The following is a 16,843-nucleotide window of genomic DNA, read 5'->3' as shown; positions in this document are numbered from 1 at the left end:
TTTAATCCACATCTGAAAAAAAACAAAGCAACAATACATAATTGGCATTCACTAAATTCCTGTTGCCTTTATTTGCCTTGTGATGAAACCAAAGCCCAGAGCAGATAATAAGTCACATAACAAATGGCAGCATGGGGAATGGAAACTTCAGAACTTCTAACTCCTGGGTCAGTATACTTTCTTTTAGATACCTATAACCAAAATTATCCATTTATCTTGGAGGCAAAACTGATTAAATAATATGATTAAACTGATTAAATAACAGGATTTGGGCAAGGCAAAAAGTCCTTTTAAAATATAACCAATTCCCATCTGAAAATGGGTTCTAGAAAGAATTGTTTCATAAAATAATTTAACCCATGTGCTTGTTTTGTGGCAACAGAAAAAAAAAACAAAACTTCCACCTTTTATTGAGAGATTATCTGTTATTCCCATCTTCCTTTCCTCCAAAAATTGAACAGCTGCATCTCAGTTTAACAAGTGCTACCTAACACTTCTAAGCAACTGGCTTTTCAACAGAATTCTAAAATTCCTGTATTACTGGGTCTGTTCTCAGAGATCAGCAAAAAGTGAAATCATAGAATAATACGGGTGAATGTACCTCTTATCAAAGGTTCACTTTCTAGCACATACCACCCATTCATGAAGAGGAACTCAGAAGGTCAAACTGCTATCAAAGAAGCATATAAATAGATAAACTAAATGAAGTAATTAAGAGACCATAATCAAATACTTCTGAAAAAGACAATTAACCAGCTTCCTTTAGAAACAAACATTCATAGAAACTTTAAAAAAACACAAAAGAGAATGTTGTGAAACCTCTAAGGATAAAATAAATAATATTAGTTTAAGGAAATTGTCCTCCAGGTAAATATAAAAGCAAAATTCTTCCCGGCATCATGTAAAAGTGAAATGCATTTAGGGGCTCAAAGCAATTGTTGACCAAATAGCGGAAACGAATCTATGAAAATCATACTTAAAATATCAGTCTGTAATTCTGGTAATTAAACATAGATATTTATAATGTCTGTCTTGCAATTTTCCTGCGTGTATTCATGTGCCTAAATTAAAATAAAATTATTTTAATACAAACAAAGCCACCCTTGAAAGGTTTTTTTTCTTCTGAAGATGTTTATATCTTAACCCATATTCAGAGCAGCAAAAACATATCAGAAAGGAAAGTATTCTATTTTTCTAATACTTTTTATTGTAGAGACAATTCCCTAAATAGGAAAAATACAATATCTACTAGGTTCTAAAGAAAATGGACAAATAAATGGAAGTATATGAAAAATACTTTCATTTCCTAAAAGGTATGTAGAACAAAAACAATAGTTTATTTATTACCCCTAGGAAAAAGGTCTAGTAACTTCATTTTTCTTTTTTTTTTTTTTTTTTACCTTTTGGCATCCCTGTTCCCCTTCCCTTAAATAAATCAGTTATTTATTTGAACCTACACTATTCATTTGTTGAATATTCACAGTTGGGATTACTAGCCTTCATAGTGATAACATTATTGTAAATAGTCTACAATGAAAATGATTTTAACTTCTTTTTAATACAGAGGGCTTAAAAATTAAAACCAAAAAAAGAACCTGTGTTTTTCCAGTGCAATCTTATAAATACCTTTCTAACATGCTTGTATTTTTTGGAAGCTTGCTACCACGGCCTTATGTAGTAAACTTTAGAAAATGTTGAGATTCCAGAAGGCTGCCTACAAACCAACTGGCACCTCGCTTTGGCAAGCTGAGCACCTCATTTTGTCTTCTCTCACTCCCTCTAGCGTTGGCAAAGCTCATCTGCCTGATTCTCTAGTTACCTCACAGAACAAGACCTCGGCTAAGTCCCGCCCATCTATGACATCACCCCCTTCTTCAACCACTGCGAGGTGAAGCTTTAACTTCAGACTTGGAGGTGGGCTGTGTGCAGTCAACTGGAATGCTCTCCCTCACTCAGCCCTCAGTGCAGGAGTGATCCGAAGCAGGACAGGCTCAGCCTGCAGCTGCCGTTGGCTTTGTGTGGACTGGACGCGGGGCTTGGGAGAGGGGGAGGGTTATTTACTCCTGTTCAAAATCAGTGGAATTACAGCTATAACGGCAGTATATATGGGATCGCTGTTGGTCGTCTTCCTGGTAAGTGCTTCCCATATTTTTCTTTATGATTGTCCCAGAAAGTTTGGTTGGTTTTACTCTCTAGAAAGAAATGACTTGGTACCATGAGGCATCCAAATACAAACGTTTGCTCTGTCACCAGTACGAACAAAATATGTACGTACAGCAAGGAAAAATTTGACTATAGAGCCAAATGCAGTAAGTTTCTTAAAACCTTCTTTCTTTAAAAAGAAAATAATAATAATAAATGGCTATTTTCTGTCTAGTGGAGTTGCTATTAAAAAGGAGCCTTATGGAAAACATTAAGTTGGAAAGTTAAATGTTAAATATTAAAGAATACAAGGCAGATTTTTGTTTTTCAGAGAGGAAAGCGAAAGGTCTTGCTAACTTGGTGTGTACTGTATGTGTGGTATGATCACCAATTTCTGTTTATACAACTGTGAAAGAAAATCAATAATCCCTCAGCCCATGAGTACGCAGTACATGAAAAGCATACATCTTGCTCACAGCTAACCGAGCTACTCCGGGAGACTTATATGTCTCTGTAAGGATTAACAGCTACACCTAGATTTTAAAGCTTGCATTGCTATCCTGCCAGGGCTGCTTCAAGCATTTCAGGCTTGCAGATCTCAACTAATGAATTCAACTCTGAGGAGGGGGAAAGACTCTCTTCCAAACCATATCCCCTCCCCTGTAAAACGCCAAAATCCATTACTTGGGCAAATGAAGTATGTGACTAGCATAGTAATTGGCAAAGTCTACTCAGAAAAACTAACAAAGCTGAGCCTGGTAGCTATGCCTGATGTATGCAGCACATTCCGGGTGGCAGGGGGAAAAATGAGTAGAGCCCTCATCGAGTGGGGTATGTAGAGTATTCATTCACTTGCAACTTATAATAGAAAAACCTTATATTGAAAGAAATACTTTTATACAACAAAGCTTTCCAAAAGCAGTGAAATAAATCTTCTGAAAAATTTTTTTCAGTGAATGAGGTCTGAAACAAAATGGTTACATTGAGGTAAAGAGTGCAACAGGCCTGTATTTTCTCAACATTGTGGGATGGTGGTTTTAATTAATTATTTTTATTTATTTATTTAGAATTAAAAAGAAAAACCAACCTTGATATTTGCCAGTTATGGAACAAATTCTCTAATGGTTTTAACAATTAGCTTAGCTATTTCAAATTTTCTTAATAAATCTATCTGCTCTAAAATGGACATATACATTATTTCATCAGCAGGAAATAACATGAATAAAGCCACTAGAAAAGTGCTTCAGGTATAGCAATGCCTTTCTTTTCCCACTGACTACTTACGAATATACTGACCAGCATAAACATAAAGAATGAATTTGTCTGTTTTCAGATAGGACCAGTAAGGCTTGCTCCAAAGTGACAGATGACTTATACCGTCTCTTTTGAAATGGGTAAAGAAAGAAATTAATCCTTTAAAAGTATCACAAAATAGTAATATTACCACTACCACCAACATTAATAATAATATGCCAGGCTTTAATCTACAAGAAGGTTAAATCAGAGATATGCCACTTAGTTTGCAAATATATGTTGTGTACACTACATATACACACATACATACGCAAACACATATATATATTAGCCTGAAATAAACAGGCTACAAAAAATGTGACTGCGTGTATTTAAGTATAAAAATCACATGTGATTTTTTTTTTTTTAAATAGAGCCCTGCCAAAGCACATCAAGTGGAAGGAAGGATCGGCAAAGATACTATTGAATGAATAAACATAATGATTTCATAAATATTGTGTTCCTACATAATACTAACCATCAGTTATTAACTGGGCTTTTCATTTCTCTGCCCCCTCCCTTTAAATCAATTATGGTTAGGTTCAAAATGCCCAATTAAATAGTTCCTAAACATTAACATTTGTGAAATACATAAGTGGCCAGCAAATAAAGTTTTTACAAAAAGAAGAAAAACAGAAGATTTGTCATAACTGAATGTGGCAGCAAAATAGAAGGTAGGTTTCTTTTGCTTTCAAGTGTTAATTAAGGAGCCACCAATTCTATCAAAACTTTTTCAGAGCTAAATGAAGCAGTGTGAAATAAATTTGGTTGAAATCTTGTGGCTGTCAGACTTTGTTAGCAAGCTATTAATTATCTTTATCCCAGTTTCTTCTCTGGACTATGTTGCCCAATCAAATAGAAACTCCAATTATGTCCAGCATCTCCTGCCCAGGGACACAAGAGCCTGATGAACACTCAATGTCTCCAGATGAAAAATACAATTAGCAGCTTTAAACATGCAAGTGCACTGCAGAGAGATTTGTCTGCTTTTCTTGGCCACACAACCTAAGGCTGCCTCCTCTTTTGGATTATGTTGAATCATTTTAAACCCTACAAAAATTAGTAGCAGAGGACTTGCCTTGTATTAATGTGATATAAATGTTTCTTCTTTGTCCTTTTTATTTTTTAATATGCCATTGTTCATATCAATATTAAATTAAATCTGGTCATTTTTTAAAAATCGGTTTTAAAACTGCCATTTCGGTAAATCTTAACTTTCTCTATTTTTTAAAAGTGGGTGGGCTACTTAACAAAGAATGTGGTTAAGTGGCAAGATGCAAAGCTAACTTAAAAATTCTGAATAAACCCCCCAAATATTATGTTATTCAGCCAGTTTATTTCAATCACATTATAAGTAATTGTTGAAAGTCAAATGAAGACCACCATAAATGAAGTCAACGAGGGAAATAAGATTCAGTAAATTTTCAAAGGTTGTAATTTCTTCCCTCCTTTTCCTCTCATTCCCCCTTCTCTCCCGCCCCCCACCTTTTGCCCCAGAGGCCTTCACCGTTCTCAACGGGAGGCTTTGTTGTAATTAAACCAGAGAAAAACTGGCTGGCAGCAGCCTACATCTGACTTGCAGTTTCTGAAAGCAGTTCTCTGGTAGAGTGTACCACCCCCCAGCGGGCAAAAACTCTACAGTCCATCTCTCAGCAATATTAATTCGTAAAACTGCGTTTTTCTCTTCAGAACATAAAAAGGGCTGTTGCTGAACTCCTTCCAACATTCTACCATTTCAGAAACTTATCATAAGTCAAAAAACTAATTTCCAAGAAAGAGATCGTCTGTAAATGTCTTTGGGAAAAAACCCTACTTCCTCCTAAGAACCAAAATAGGAATATACATTTCAGAAGGCATTTTCTAGTTTCAGAATGCAGATTAACATCACTACACTTGGTAAAACATCACACTCAGAAACAGTTTGGAAAACCATGTTCATATTGCACAGAAGAGCAGGTTTCAGGACTTTGATCTGTCTATTGACAAGAACTGCAGAGTAAAGAAATTGTAGGTAAAAAGGAATGAAACATAATTCAAGAAGCAGCTAAAGTTGTTTTTTGTTTTGCATATGCATAAACTTCCTAGCCCCAAAATCAAGTGTCAAGTATAAAAAGCTCTCTCCAGGTATTAGTCTGCTTAAGTAAGTAGAGAAATTACTCTCACTTGATGAGACAATGACAGCTTTTGTTCTTTCTTTCACTTTTCATGTGCACAAGTTACCGTGGCAACTTTGAAAAGAAAACCTACAGACTACATTTGGTTAAACACCATTTTTAAAGTGTGCCACTGGGCTGTGGATTGATCAGTTTATGTGTTGTTGATTTTTTTCCTCTTCATTTGGTTTAAATCAATAATGTGCTACTCTAACATGAGAAAACAAGGTGTTTTATGATCTCACCAACCAGCACAGTGCTTGGCACGGAGTAGACCCAAATATGTGCTGTACTAGTGCATAGAAATTCGAATATTAGAAATTTTAAGCACATCAACCAAACTGTACTTATAACACTGAAAAGGGAATTTCAAGTTAGCAGTGGGAAAATGTTTGTGGTGTAACAAAAATAAACATAGTTTTAATTATAGTCGCTCAATACAAACTTAAAGCATGGCTCCTGCCCCAGCTCTCTATTGCTCACCTTTACCACTCTCTAAATTAATATCTTATTCATTTTTACAAGTCTTGGTTCTCTAATTTAATTAGTCTGACTTTAATATCATAAAAGGAAGCAGCATTCTATGATGAAAGATAACACCTCAGTTTGCGTTTTTGTTTTAAAGATGCTCCATTTAATTTTACAAGCCAAAATAAATGAAGCAGAATTAGATTCATTTATCACAAACCTATTGGGGAAAAGAACCAGTAACAAAAGGAGAAAGTAAAAATCCTTTGCTTCTGAACTTTTATCCCCTAGTTTGCATGAATAAAACAAAAAAACATCTTCAGGCTAGAACATAGTCTGGATAAAACCAAGTATATAGAAAGGCACACTTGCTTCTCTGCCTCTCAGCAAACCCTTCAGACTTCATGACTCTCAAGAGGAGAGTTAGAAGTCCTTCTGCTTGCCTGGCATTAAACAAAAGAATTGGAACTTTCCTGAAATCTGATGATCGTGGAAAATTTAACTACCAGACAGGCTGCTTAGAAAGCATTTTGCTGTCACTATCAACTAACCTGATATACTCCAGTTTTTCAGTTTAACCACATATGTAGTTTATTTGAAATACCATGTTGTTACAAAGACTTAGCATTCACAGGTTGATAATTTGTTGTGTTTTTTCTAACGGCAATTTAAGCCTTCATAAATAAATTACTTTCCTAATACACTAAATTATGATTGTATAAATTCCAATTACCAAGAAATATTCACAGATTTGGATACATTTGATTAAGCATGCATTTTTGTTTTCCAATCTCGTTTTTACTCAAAATAGTAATGCAATTAACTTGGATTAAAACTTCTAAATGCCATTCTACTTTTAGATTTAATATTTTTTAAAATTCTCAGCATTAGGAAATCATGTTAGGCAAATCATTAAAAAAAACTAAAATCTCAAAACTATACTTGGTTTAAGATTTTAAACAATTGAGCAATGATATTTTAACTCTAAATCAATTTACATAAAAGGTAGCAAATAAAGGACTTAGGAAATTAGCAATATCAATATGTAATGTAATCATAATCTAAGTGATCAAAACATGAGAAATACCTTCTCATCTCAAACATTCCCACCTCCAAATATTGTAGTATCAGAGAAGGAATCATCTAAACATGTAAATTGCCAGAGTCCTTGATTTTATTTAAATACCAGTTTTCTATTCAGATACAATTTCCTAAATTATATTAGTTTTCTTAAAATACATAAAATGATAGCATCCTAATCTAGTTACATACTTTTTTAGGTGTATCACAGGAATACATTTGAGGCTTTTTGCAGATTTGATTACATTATAAATGCTTTTTTTTAAAAAAAAAAACTCCCCAATTTTTATTTATTAAAAGACACTGAGTAGAAGAGATCCCTATTAAAAGTCTGATTTACCAGTGAAGTGATTATGGTTTTCTTCTTTTTGCTATAGTTTTAAATGCAATATACTAAAGTAACAATTCAATTGAAAACATTCCTTTAAATAACCAGGGCTCCATTTATGTTTTTCCCAAGTTATCCCATTAACAATGTTTTTCTAAAACATCCATTTCTTTTTGCTGAGAAGTAATGGTCTCTTTCAAGCCTATGCAGACATAAAGGCTCTGAAGTCGGTGTTGTGGGAACCTGGCCACAGGGTCCATGTCAGTGGGGGTCATTTTTCTTTCCATCATTCACAGTCAACTACATATGTGTATATGTAGAGCCAGGTCAGAAAAAGGAAAGTCTAAGTATGGGGATAGGATTGCTTATTTTAGATGGAGAGTTTGTTAACAGCCTTTAATATGCAAAATAAAACCCCAAAATGCTGGTTAGGACTACAGTTTCAAATATAAAAGGGAAGGAGAAGATGTAAAATATAACATAATCAAACATGAACTGTGTTGAGCTTAGGTAAAGGGAGTAGGAACTCGTGAAGTAATCTTCATATCCGAAAGAGTAGCCTCTCTACAGAAACCTGTTTGATGTTTCTGCCTGTTTCAGTGCAGTTTTGGGGAGAAGAGAAAGGCACTTTCCAAGAATTTAATGAGATTTAAGGCTTTCTATTAATCTCACATCACATTATTACCACTGCTATAGTAATGGCAATGTGAGTTTGCTTATCAAAAGGAGCAGAGGGAGCAGTTTCACAATTGTAACACAGGAAAAATAAATTAATCTTCCTTCTTTTCACACCAATTTGGAATGTCTTTCCTTTCTCTGGATTAAAAATGTGAAAATCAATATATCTTCTTAGAGCTTGATGTGGTGAAATAATTATGGTTCGGACACAGGCTTTATCTCTGGCTATCATTATCATCACTTGGATTTCATCTTGGCTGACCTGACTCTGGGAACAATCAACAATTTTCAAATTCCCATTCATCAGATTCATCTTCTCAATGTTAGAGTATGTCCTGGAGTATGAGAAATGCCTGATTATTGGTAACCTTTTAAGCAGGTTCTCACTTGTGATTTTTAGTTAGTTTTTAATGCAATTTAACAAGTCATTGTTTTCTAAGCTTAAATTAACCCCATTATTTTATATGTTCAGTATTTTTCCAGCTTAGAAAACATTTAAAACAGATACTTTTTAAAATAACTTTTTAATTAGAATTTCACCAGCTTGGGTTTCTATTTTCACATACAGAGAAAGCAACAGTTTTCAAGAAAATTCACTATTGAAAGTCAACAATAATGAGCAAAGCCCTAAAGGCATCACAGTAAAACTTCACATTAAAAAATAAATCATTTAAATGTTCCTTTGTGGGCACTTTGCAATATCCACTTGAGACTACTTTATCCAACTTCTAACTGCTATTTTTGTTTCAAGTTGCCTAAATAATAAATTAAATCTATTTGTAATTTTTTAAAGTTTCCTTTTGTTAATACAGCCTATGATAGCACTGGTATCTGGTGGCAAACTAAAAGAAACTAAATTTTTAAAAAGAACCAGAAACACAAATTTTGGCCTTGTTTAACATTCATTTTCAGTAGTGTTTCAATTCTGGAACAGATGCTATCCTTGTTGGATGCTAGGTAATTACTGGGGGAGAAGCAAATTGCTTTCGATTTAGTCCTTAATTTCTGGGTCAGATATTTCCATGATACCCTAATGTTTCCTACCTGTATAGAAAGCCCCTGAGCTGGTAACCTTGGATAACAAATACTGATCATTCCACGTCCCCCATCCACCAAAAACATCTTCATGTATATTAATGGATAAAGCAGTCATTAAAATTACTGGTCTCTTCAGTCAAGTTTAAGCTGTGTTTCAGACACATCAAATACTTATTGGAAATTGGCATGTTCGTGTTTGAACCCAGAGAAAAATGCCTCGTCAGATTTTGATATGTTTTCCTAATGGTCATTACAAAGAGATAGATTGAAATAGGTTCCTTTCTATTCCAAATACAGATTTTTCAAATTCAGTTTGCTAAAAGAAAACTAAAATTATAGTCTCTTGAAAAACTAATTAATGACTTTTGGACAAGAATACCTGAGTAACTAGAGTTTTAAGATCATCAACTAGTCCTCAGAAACACTTCTTAGGAGGAAGGTGATGAAAGGCGATGGTGTCCACATTCTAAAGTTGGGAAAATTGAGGCCTGCAAAAAGACTTAAACCAGGTAAACAGGGCATTGAGCAAATCAAAAGAAAAATATCTAATGCAAATTCTTTTCAACTCCTTAAATTGTAGATTGTGTAATGTTGTAAAACCATGTTCAGAAACGTCTAAAAAGTTACCATAGAATTTCTGTCAAAAATCCTTATTATGTATTTTTCTCATCTCTCTGACAACTATTTGTTCTCTTCTTTGTTTACAGTTTATCATTTTATAACTAAGATTTAAAAGTGAACTTTTAAAGATTGGCCTGACCCGAATTCAATAAGCCATGGAAGGGGCTTACCACCTCTTAAATGAAGCTTTGCTTCTATGTTTAATTCAAAGTGACACCAATAATCAGTTAACAGTAGAAATTATCTGTTTGGTAACAATCTCAACTTTAGCTTCTACTTTATTTATATAGTAAAATGGGAAGTAAAAAACAAAGAGTCATCTTTTTTACCAACTACTGTTTTGATGAAAGATGTGTTGCTTAAATAAAGAATTGAAGTTAAATTTCTTCTAGGAAATTTCTCTAGTATTTTAAAGTTCATTATCAGAAGTTCATTAAAACCTTTTACTTTCACAGGAAATGCTCAAACCCAGTATATTTTAAGGAAAAGAAATATAAAGGAAATCTAATAAGCTTCCTTTTTTTTCCATGAAGAATATTTGAATTAAGTTTTCTTTACCTCTTAAAAAAGACTACCTGTTCTTGCATAACGTGACTGCACCAGATATTCTAAGAAAGCAGCAAGAAGCAAAAGCTGGAAATAGCTATTTCACAGCAGGTAATCATACCTCAGGATGTAGCTACTGTACAAAGTTTATACTTGGATAATCCTGGATGGGAATAAAGGTGGGGGGTAACTGCCTGAAAAACCTATTACTATACAGGCCTTAGCATCATGAATGGCTTTCTTCATGAGGATCTGAAGTTACTATCTCTGACCACATTGAACAGAAGAGCCAATAAGAATTTCAAAGAAAGCAATTTCCACTAAGGGAATTAAGCTACACAAAAGAAACCTTCACACAGAAACTCTATCAGAAAGAAAAAAAACACATAGGAAGCCATGTGTTCTACATAGTAACGGGAAGCTGAATTGTTTCTGGTCCCCACTTTAATGAGCTTGCCCACCATGCTGAACCACAGCTGGAATGTTCACTGACAGCAGCGATCCTGATCTGGAGCTGTGTGCGGCATAGGATTACTTGAACAAACAGTGAAGAACATTTCCAAGGACTAAACAAGAGTTTGTAAGCCCCAGCCCCTCACCAGGAAAACAATATATGTGCATTGGATTTTCACTCACGCAAAATTTATTCACATCGTTTAATAAGGTAGGAAAAATATTAAAATCTTTTCTTTTCATGCCTGAAATTATAAAGGCTAATTCATACCTAAAAGTGCAGAAGAAATTATATTACACAATAGATCAATATAAATCCATAATACTTCAGCCATGGGGATAGTTGAATCATAATCTAGATTAGAATTTGAAGAAAGACAAATGTATTGTAAAACGTGAGATAGAATATAATGAAAACTGTACGTGAAGCCATTAAACATGTAGCACAAAACATAATGGGAACAAAAGCAAAACTCCTTTAACATGAAATGGAATTTTCCACTTTGATTAGCTGGATGTGTTAGCTGTATAATTCTTTCCTTCCCTAAAGTCAATGAAAATAGATTTCTTTTGATTTTCTTGCTATCAATACCTATCTAACAATGTTTAATAATAATCAAAGAAAAAAATTAAACCAATAATCAAAGCAAACAATTGGCTTTACTGGGATTCAGGATCTCAAGAGGTGTGTATTATAGCTATTCCTGATTAGTAAAAGAATAGCTATTATACTACACATTTCTACACTGATACAGTCAACTCAATAAAAGGCAAATTTTTGGTTTTTAAGAACAGTAACATTTATCTCTGAATATAACAAATCATATTATTTTGTATCAATTCATAATGAATATTAAGAAAAAAATTAAAAATTGATTAGATTGACCAGTGACTAGCTACAAAATTGATATCAAGTATTATGAAAATGCTTTAGAATATCCAATAAAATTTTAATAACATTTAACATTTCAAAATCGAATGATACTTCTTAATTTAATACCAGAAGCATCTAAGGTAAAGACATTATATGGCTGTGTTCATTGTTTGTTAGCTAGTAAAAAAAACTTACGTGTGCAAAAAAACTTAAAATATTAAAAGAAATTATAGATGTTTTAATTTCCATACCTACTTAGAATACTATCTTACGTATGCCAGTCTGATTGCTTTCTGTCTTTCTTTTCTTTCCTTGAACTCCATTTTAGGGCTTTGAAGCTACCTTGTGTATAGACCTCAACACTGCTGACCATGATCAGCCCAGCCTGGAGCCTCTTCCTCATCGGGACTAAAATTGGGCTGTTCCTTCAGGTGGCACCTCTTTCAATTATGGCTAAATCCTGCCCGTCTGTGTGCCGCTGTGATGTAGGTTTCATTTACTGCAATGATCGCTTTCTGACGTCCATTCCAACGGGAATACCCGAGGATGCTACAACTCTCTACCTTCAGAACAACCAAATCAACAATGCGGGGATTCCTTCAGATTTGAAAAACTTGCTGAAAGTAGAAAGAATATACCTGTACCATAACAGTTTAGATGAATTTCCTACCAACCTACCAAAGTATGTAAAAGAATTACATTTGCAAGAAAATAACATAAGGACTATCACTTATGATTCACTTTCAAAAATTCCCTATCTGGAAGAATTGCATTTAGATGATAACTCTGTCTCTGCTGTTAGCATCGAAGACGGGGCATTTCGAGACAGCAACTATCTGCGACTGCTGTTCCTGTCCCGTAATCACCTTAGCACAATCCCCTGGGGTTTGCCCAGGACTATAGAAGAACTACGCTTGGATGATAATCGCATCTCCACTATTTCATCACCATCTCTTCAAGGTCTCACTAGCCTAAAACGCCTGGTTTTGGATGGAAACCTGTTGAACAACCATGGTTTAGGTGATAAAGTTTTCTTCAACCTAGTCAACTTAACAGAACTGTCACTGGTGCGGAATTCCCTGACTGCTGCACCAGTAAACCTTCCAGGTACAAACCTGAGGAAGCTTTATCTTCAAGATAACCACATTAATCGGGTGCCTCCAAATGCTTTTTCTTATCTAAGGCAGCTGTATCGACTCGATATGTCCAATAATAACCTAAGTAATTTACCTCAGGGTATCTTTGATGATTTGGACAATATAACCCAACTGATTCTTCGCAACAATCCCTGGTATTGTGGGTGCAAGATGAAATGGGTACGTGACTGGTTACAGTCACTACCTGTGAAGGTCAATGTGCGTGGACTCATGTGCCAAGCCCCAGAAAAAGTTCGGGGGATGGCTATCAAGGATCTCAATGCAGAACTGTTTGATTGTAAGGACAGTGCAGTTGCAAGCACCATTCAAATAACCACTGCAATACCCAACACAGTATATCCTGCTCAAGGACAGTGGTCGATGCCAGTGACCACACAACCAGACATTAAGAACCCCAAGCTCACTAAGGATCAGCGAACCACAGGGAGCCCAGCAAGAAAAACAATTATAATTACTGTGAAATCTGTCACCTCTGACACAATTCATATCTCTTGGAAACTTGTCCTACCTATGACTGCTTTAAGACTCAGCTGGCTCAAACTGGGCCATAGCCCAGCATTTGGATCTATAACAGAAACAATCGTAACAGGGGAACGCAGTGAATACTTGGTCACAGCGCTGGAGCCTGATTCACCGTACCGAATCTGCATGGTTCCCATGGAAACCAGTAACCTCTACCTGTTTGATGAAACTCCTGTTTGTATCGAGACTGAAACTGCACCCCTTCGAATGTACAACCCCACAACCACCCTTAATCGAGAGCAAGAGAAAGAACCTTACAAAAACTCCAATTTACCATTGGCTGCCATCATTGGTGGGGCTGTGGCCCTGGTGACCATTGCCCTTCTTGCTTTAGTGTGCTGGTATGTCCATAGGAATGGGTCGCTCTTCTCAAGGAACTGTGCTTACAGCAAAGGGAGGCGGAGAAAGGATGACTACGCAGAAGCTGGCACTAAGAAGGACAACTCCATCCTGGAAATCAGGGAGACTTCTTTTCAGATGTTACCAATAAGCAATGAACCAATCTCAAAAGAGGAATTTGTGATACACACCATATTTCCTCCTAATGGAATGAATCTGTACAAAAACAATCACAGTGAAAGCAGTAGTAACCGAAGCTACAGAGACAGTGGTATTCCAGACTCAGATCACTCACACTCATGATGCTGGAGGACTCGCGGCAGACTGTGTTTTGGTTTTTTTAAACCTAAGGGAGTTGATGGTAGGAACTCCGTTCTACTGCAAAACACTGGAAAAAGAGACTGAAAAAAAGCAATGTACTGTACATTTGCCATATAATTTATATTTAAGAACTTTTTATTAAAAGTTTCAAATTTCAGGTTACTGCTGCGATTGATGTAGTGGAGATGCCTGAACACAATTCTATATTTTAGTATTTTTTAGTAATTTGTACTGTATTTTCCTTGCAAATATTGAAGTTATAAACCATTTACTTTGTGTTCTACTGAGTAAGACGACTTGTTGACTGTGAAAGTGAATTTTCTTGCTGTGTTGAACAATCAGGACTGAGTTCACATGAGATCCTTGTAGTATAAGCACAGGCCATTTTTCACTTTGGTATTAATAAAATGTAAAAAAAAACACACACACACAAAAAACTGGCTTATGAGAAAAATTAAATTTCAAAAAATATTTATGAAATAATGTTCCAAATATTAAATTTGTATTATCCCAGTGGTATTCAATAAATCAAAATATGTGAAGTAATGGGCAATATCAAACTTGCTGCATATCTCCATTTTTACTCTAAGGAAATTAGATATCCTTAAGAAAGTAAGTATATCTTCTGAACTGAATACATCAGCTGACATAAAACGAGTGTGAAGTCTGTAAAAGCCATTGTTAACAAAGCTTTGAGAATAAAGGACTTCACATAAACAATAAAGTAAGCATGTTTCCAAGTTAGGGGGGAAATTTGTACTTAGGAAAACATAAAAACTTAGACTTGAATAGAATAATGAACAAAAATACCAGAATTGCATTTTGGTTTTGCCTATACCATCCTGATTTTTGAAAAATGAATCCTAAAGACATAATTGTTAATGTTTATGATGTTTTTATCATAAAGGATGTCAAAAAACCATATACGTATTAAAAAGGTAGTGTAACTATACGAACTTCCCCTCAACAATGCTGAGAAAGTAGTACTTTAAATAAGTGAGAATTTAAAAAAAAAATAAATACTAGACATCAAATTTAGATCTGGTTTATGCGAAATGTTTTAACACTGTACATAAATGTTCAATTTACTTTCACAATGATCAAGATTACTGCCCATTACTGTCACAATTTTCCCTATATTACATAATGAACGTGTAATGTAACATTTCTTTCTAGCTTCCTAATGAATTATGAGCTATTACTTGTTTACCACATCACTTTTGTGTTGCCATATTTTATTTTCCAACAAAAAACCAAAGTGCATTGTACGCCCTTTGGCCAGTCTTGTATGTGCCTTGATCCAACGCTACATGTATTCAGCTTTTAAAATTTGACAAATTTTTCATATTTCCTTAAATATGAAAAATTATGGTCTTATTGCTGAATAAAACAAACAAAAAAAGTACAAAACAATCGTGCTTGCTTTTTCGGGATTATGTTACTATCACTGAAGTAGCAAATTGCCCGGCACATTAGTCCTAAGCACCCCCATGTATTTTTCTAGGCATAAAAATAAACGTTGGCTACAAATAAAAAAATAGCAATATCTTGATCTTGTGTATCATTTTACTTCAAGGAGTTCAGCGTTTAATGCATAAATTAATTTCCTAACAGTCTTTTGGAATCCTCTTATTTTCCTTAATCACTCCACTGACAGAAAACTTTAGGAGTGGTTTTGGAAACTTTCAGTCTTTTGTATACTGCTGCCAGGATTGATATATTTTACGGTGTTTTTTGAAAAACTAACAATTTTTCAAATAGCTTTTTGGTACTATGATTTGGCATCAGAGGATATGAAATCTCAGATCTACCACTTATTAGGTATGTACTTAAAAACAAACCATTTATTCTTAGCTTAGTTTCCTTATCTATAAAATGGGGCTATTAATATCACTCACTTCACAGGGTTGTTTTGAGGATTAAATGAGACGATGTGCATGGAGACTGCACAATGTTCAACAAAATATCAGTTACTACTATTACGCTCAGGAACAGTTAGCCATGAGTTCCCAGAGGTTTGCGAGATATCACTGCTTCTGCTGTATTAACAAATATCTCCAACTGCCTATGAAACCTCATTCATTATTCATTCCCCATCTTCAGATGCTTCTCAATACTTTCTCTTTTGACTATTATCGAGGTTAGCAATTTTCTAGAAATAACTTAGCACAGACAAATATGATTAACATTAAATATAGAAAACATTTTCTGAGGGAAATTTGACTTTACTTCCAGAGGTTCTGAGCAGTTCAGCTACAGTTCTTCCTGAGGTCAGAGAAAGGGCTAGATGTTTCCATAAAGTCCCTATAAACCTGTGAGTTCATCAAAAGCCAAAAGCCAAGAGATTATATTGAGTATTTTCCAGTGAGTATACCTTTCATGAGCATAGAAATTTTATGTGTTTTCTAATACACGTATTTTAATTATTTTACCTGGGATAAATCAGGAACATGTCTTATACTAACAAATAGAGAGTACTGAATAAAAGTATATTCTTTGCCTAGGCTTGATATGAAATCCAAATTCTTTGCTGAAAAAATATATATCCTTTCAATAGAACAACAAAACACATATCATCTTACAGGACACTAAATTAATTACAGATACATTTGCATATATCCCAAACTTAATGTGCACAACTTTCATTGATCAGGTACTAACAGAGAAAATTGTAGGGAAAAAGATCCAATCCTGAATGTAAAGCTTATAGATTTAACAAGAATACAACTGAGGAGGAGTTTTACAAAGGGAAAAATCACTCCCTTGCTGAATGTTTGACAAAATCAAAAATTGTTTTTGGATGCAGCCATTTATAACTGCATTAAATCAC

At 34.6% G+C, this 16,843-nt stretch overlaps 2 protein-coding genes across 10 annotated transcripts in view; one reads left to right on the top strand and one right to left on the bottom strand.

Annotated features, from left to right (window-relative positions):
* The window catches only part of MACROD2 (mono-ADP ribosylhydrolase 2), a 2,186,605-nt gene that overhangs the window by 1,854,234 nt on the left and 315,528 nt on the right, over nucleotides 1-16,843 (bottom strand). The window lies entirely within an intron of this gene.
* Nucleotides 1,891-15,565, top strand: FLRT3 (fibronectin leucine rich transmembrane protein 3). Of its 6 annotated transcripts, none has more exons than XM_081033739.1 (4): nucleotides 1,905-2,132; nucleotides 10,257-10,458; nucleotides 10,824-11,011; nucleotides 12,003-15,565. In XM_081033739.1, exon 4 carries the CDS (start codon nucleotides 12,046-12,048, stop codon nucleotides 13,993-13,995), a length of 1,950 nt encoding a protein of 649 aa, XP_080889865.1. In that variant the 5' UTR covers nucleotides 1,905-2,132; nucleotides 10,257-10,458; nucleotides 10,824-11,011; nucleotides 12,003-12,045; the 3' UTR covers nucleotides 13,996-15,565. The 6 variants fall into 6 exon arrangements, with proteins under 6 accessions (XP_080889866.1, XP_080889865.1, XP_080889868.1 ...); XM_081033742.1 differs by lacking the exon at nucleotides 10,824-11,011 and adding an exon at nucleotides 3,810-4,109; XM_081033738.1 differs by adding an exon at nucleotides 3,810-4,109 and having other exon boundaries at nucleotides 10,257-11,011.

Source organism: Rhinolophus hipposideros (genome assembly GCF_964194185.1).
Source record: "Rhinolophus hipposideros genome assembly, chromosome: 22".
Classification (NCBI taxonomy): domain Eukaryota; kingdom Metazoa; phylum Chordata; class Mammalia; order Chiroptera; family Rhinolophidae; genus Rhinolophus; species Rhinolophus hipposideros.
Note: the sequence above shows the minus strand (reverse complement) of the source record. Positions and strands in the feature narration are given on the sequence as shown.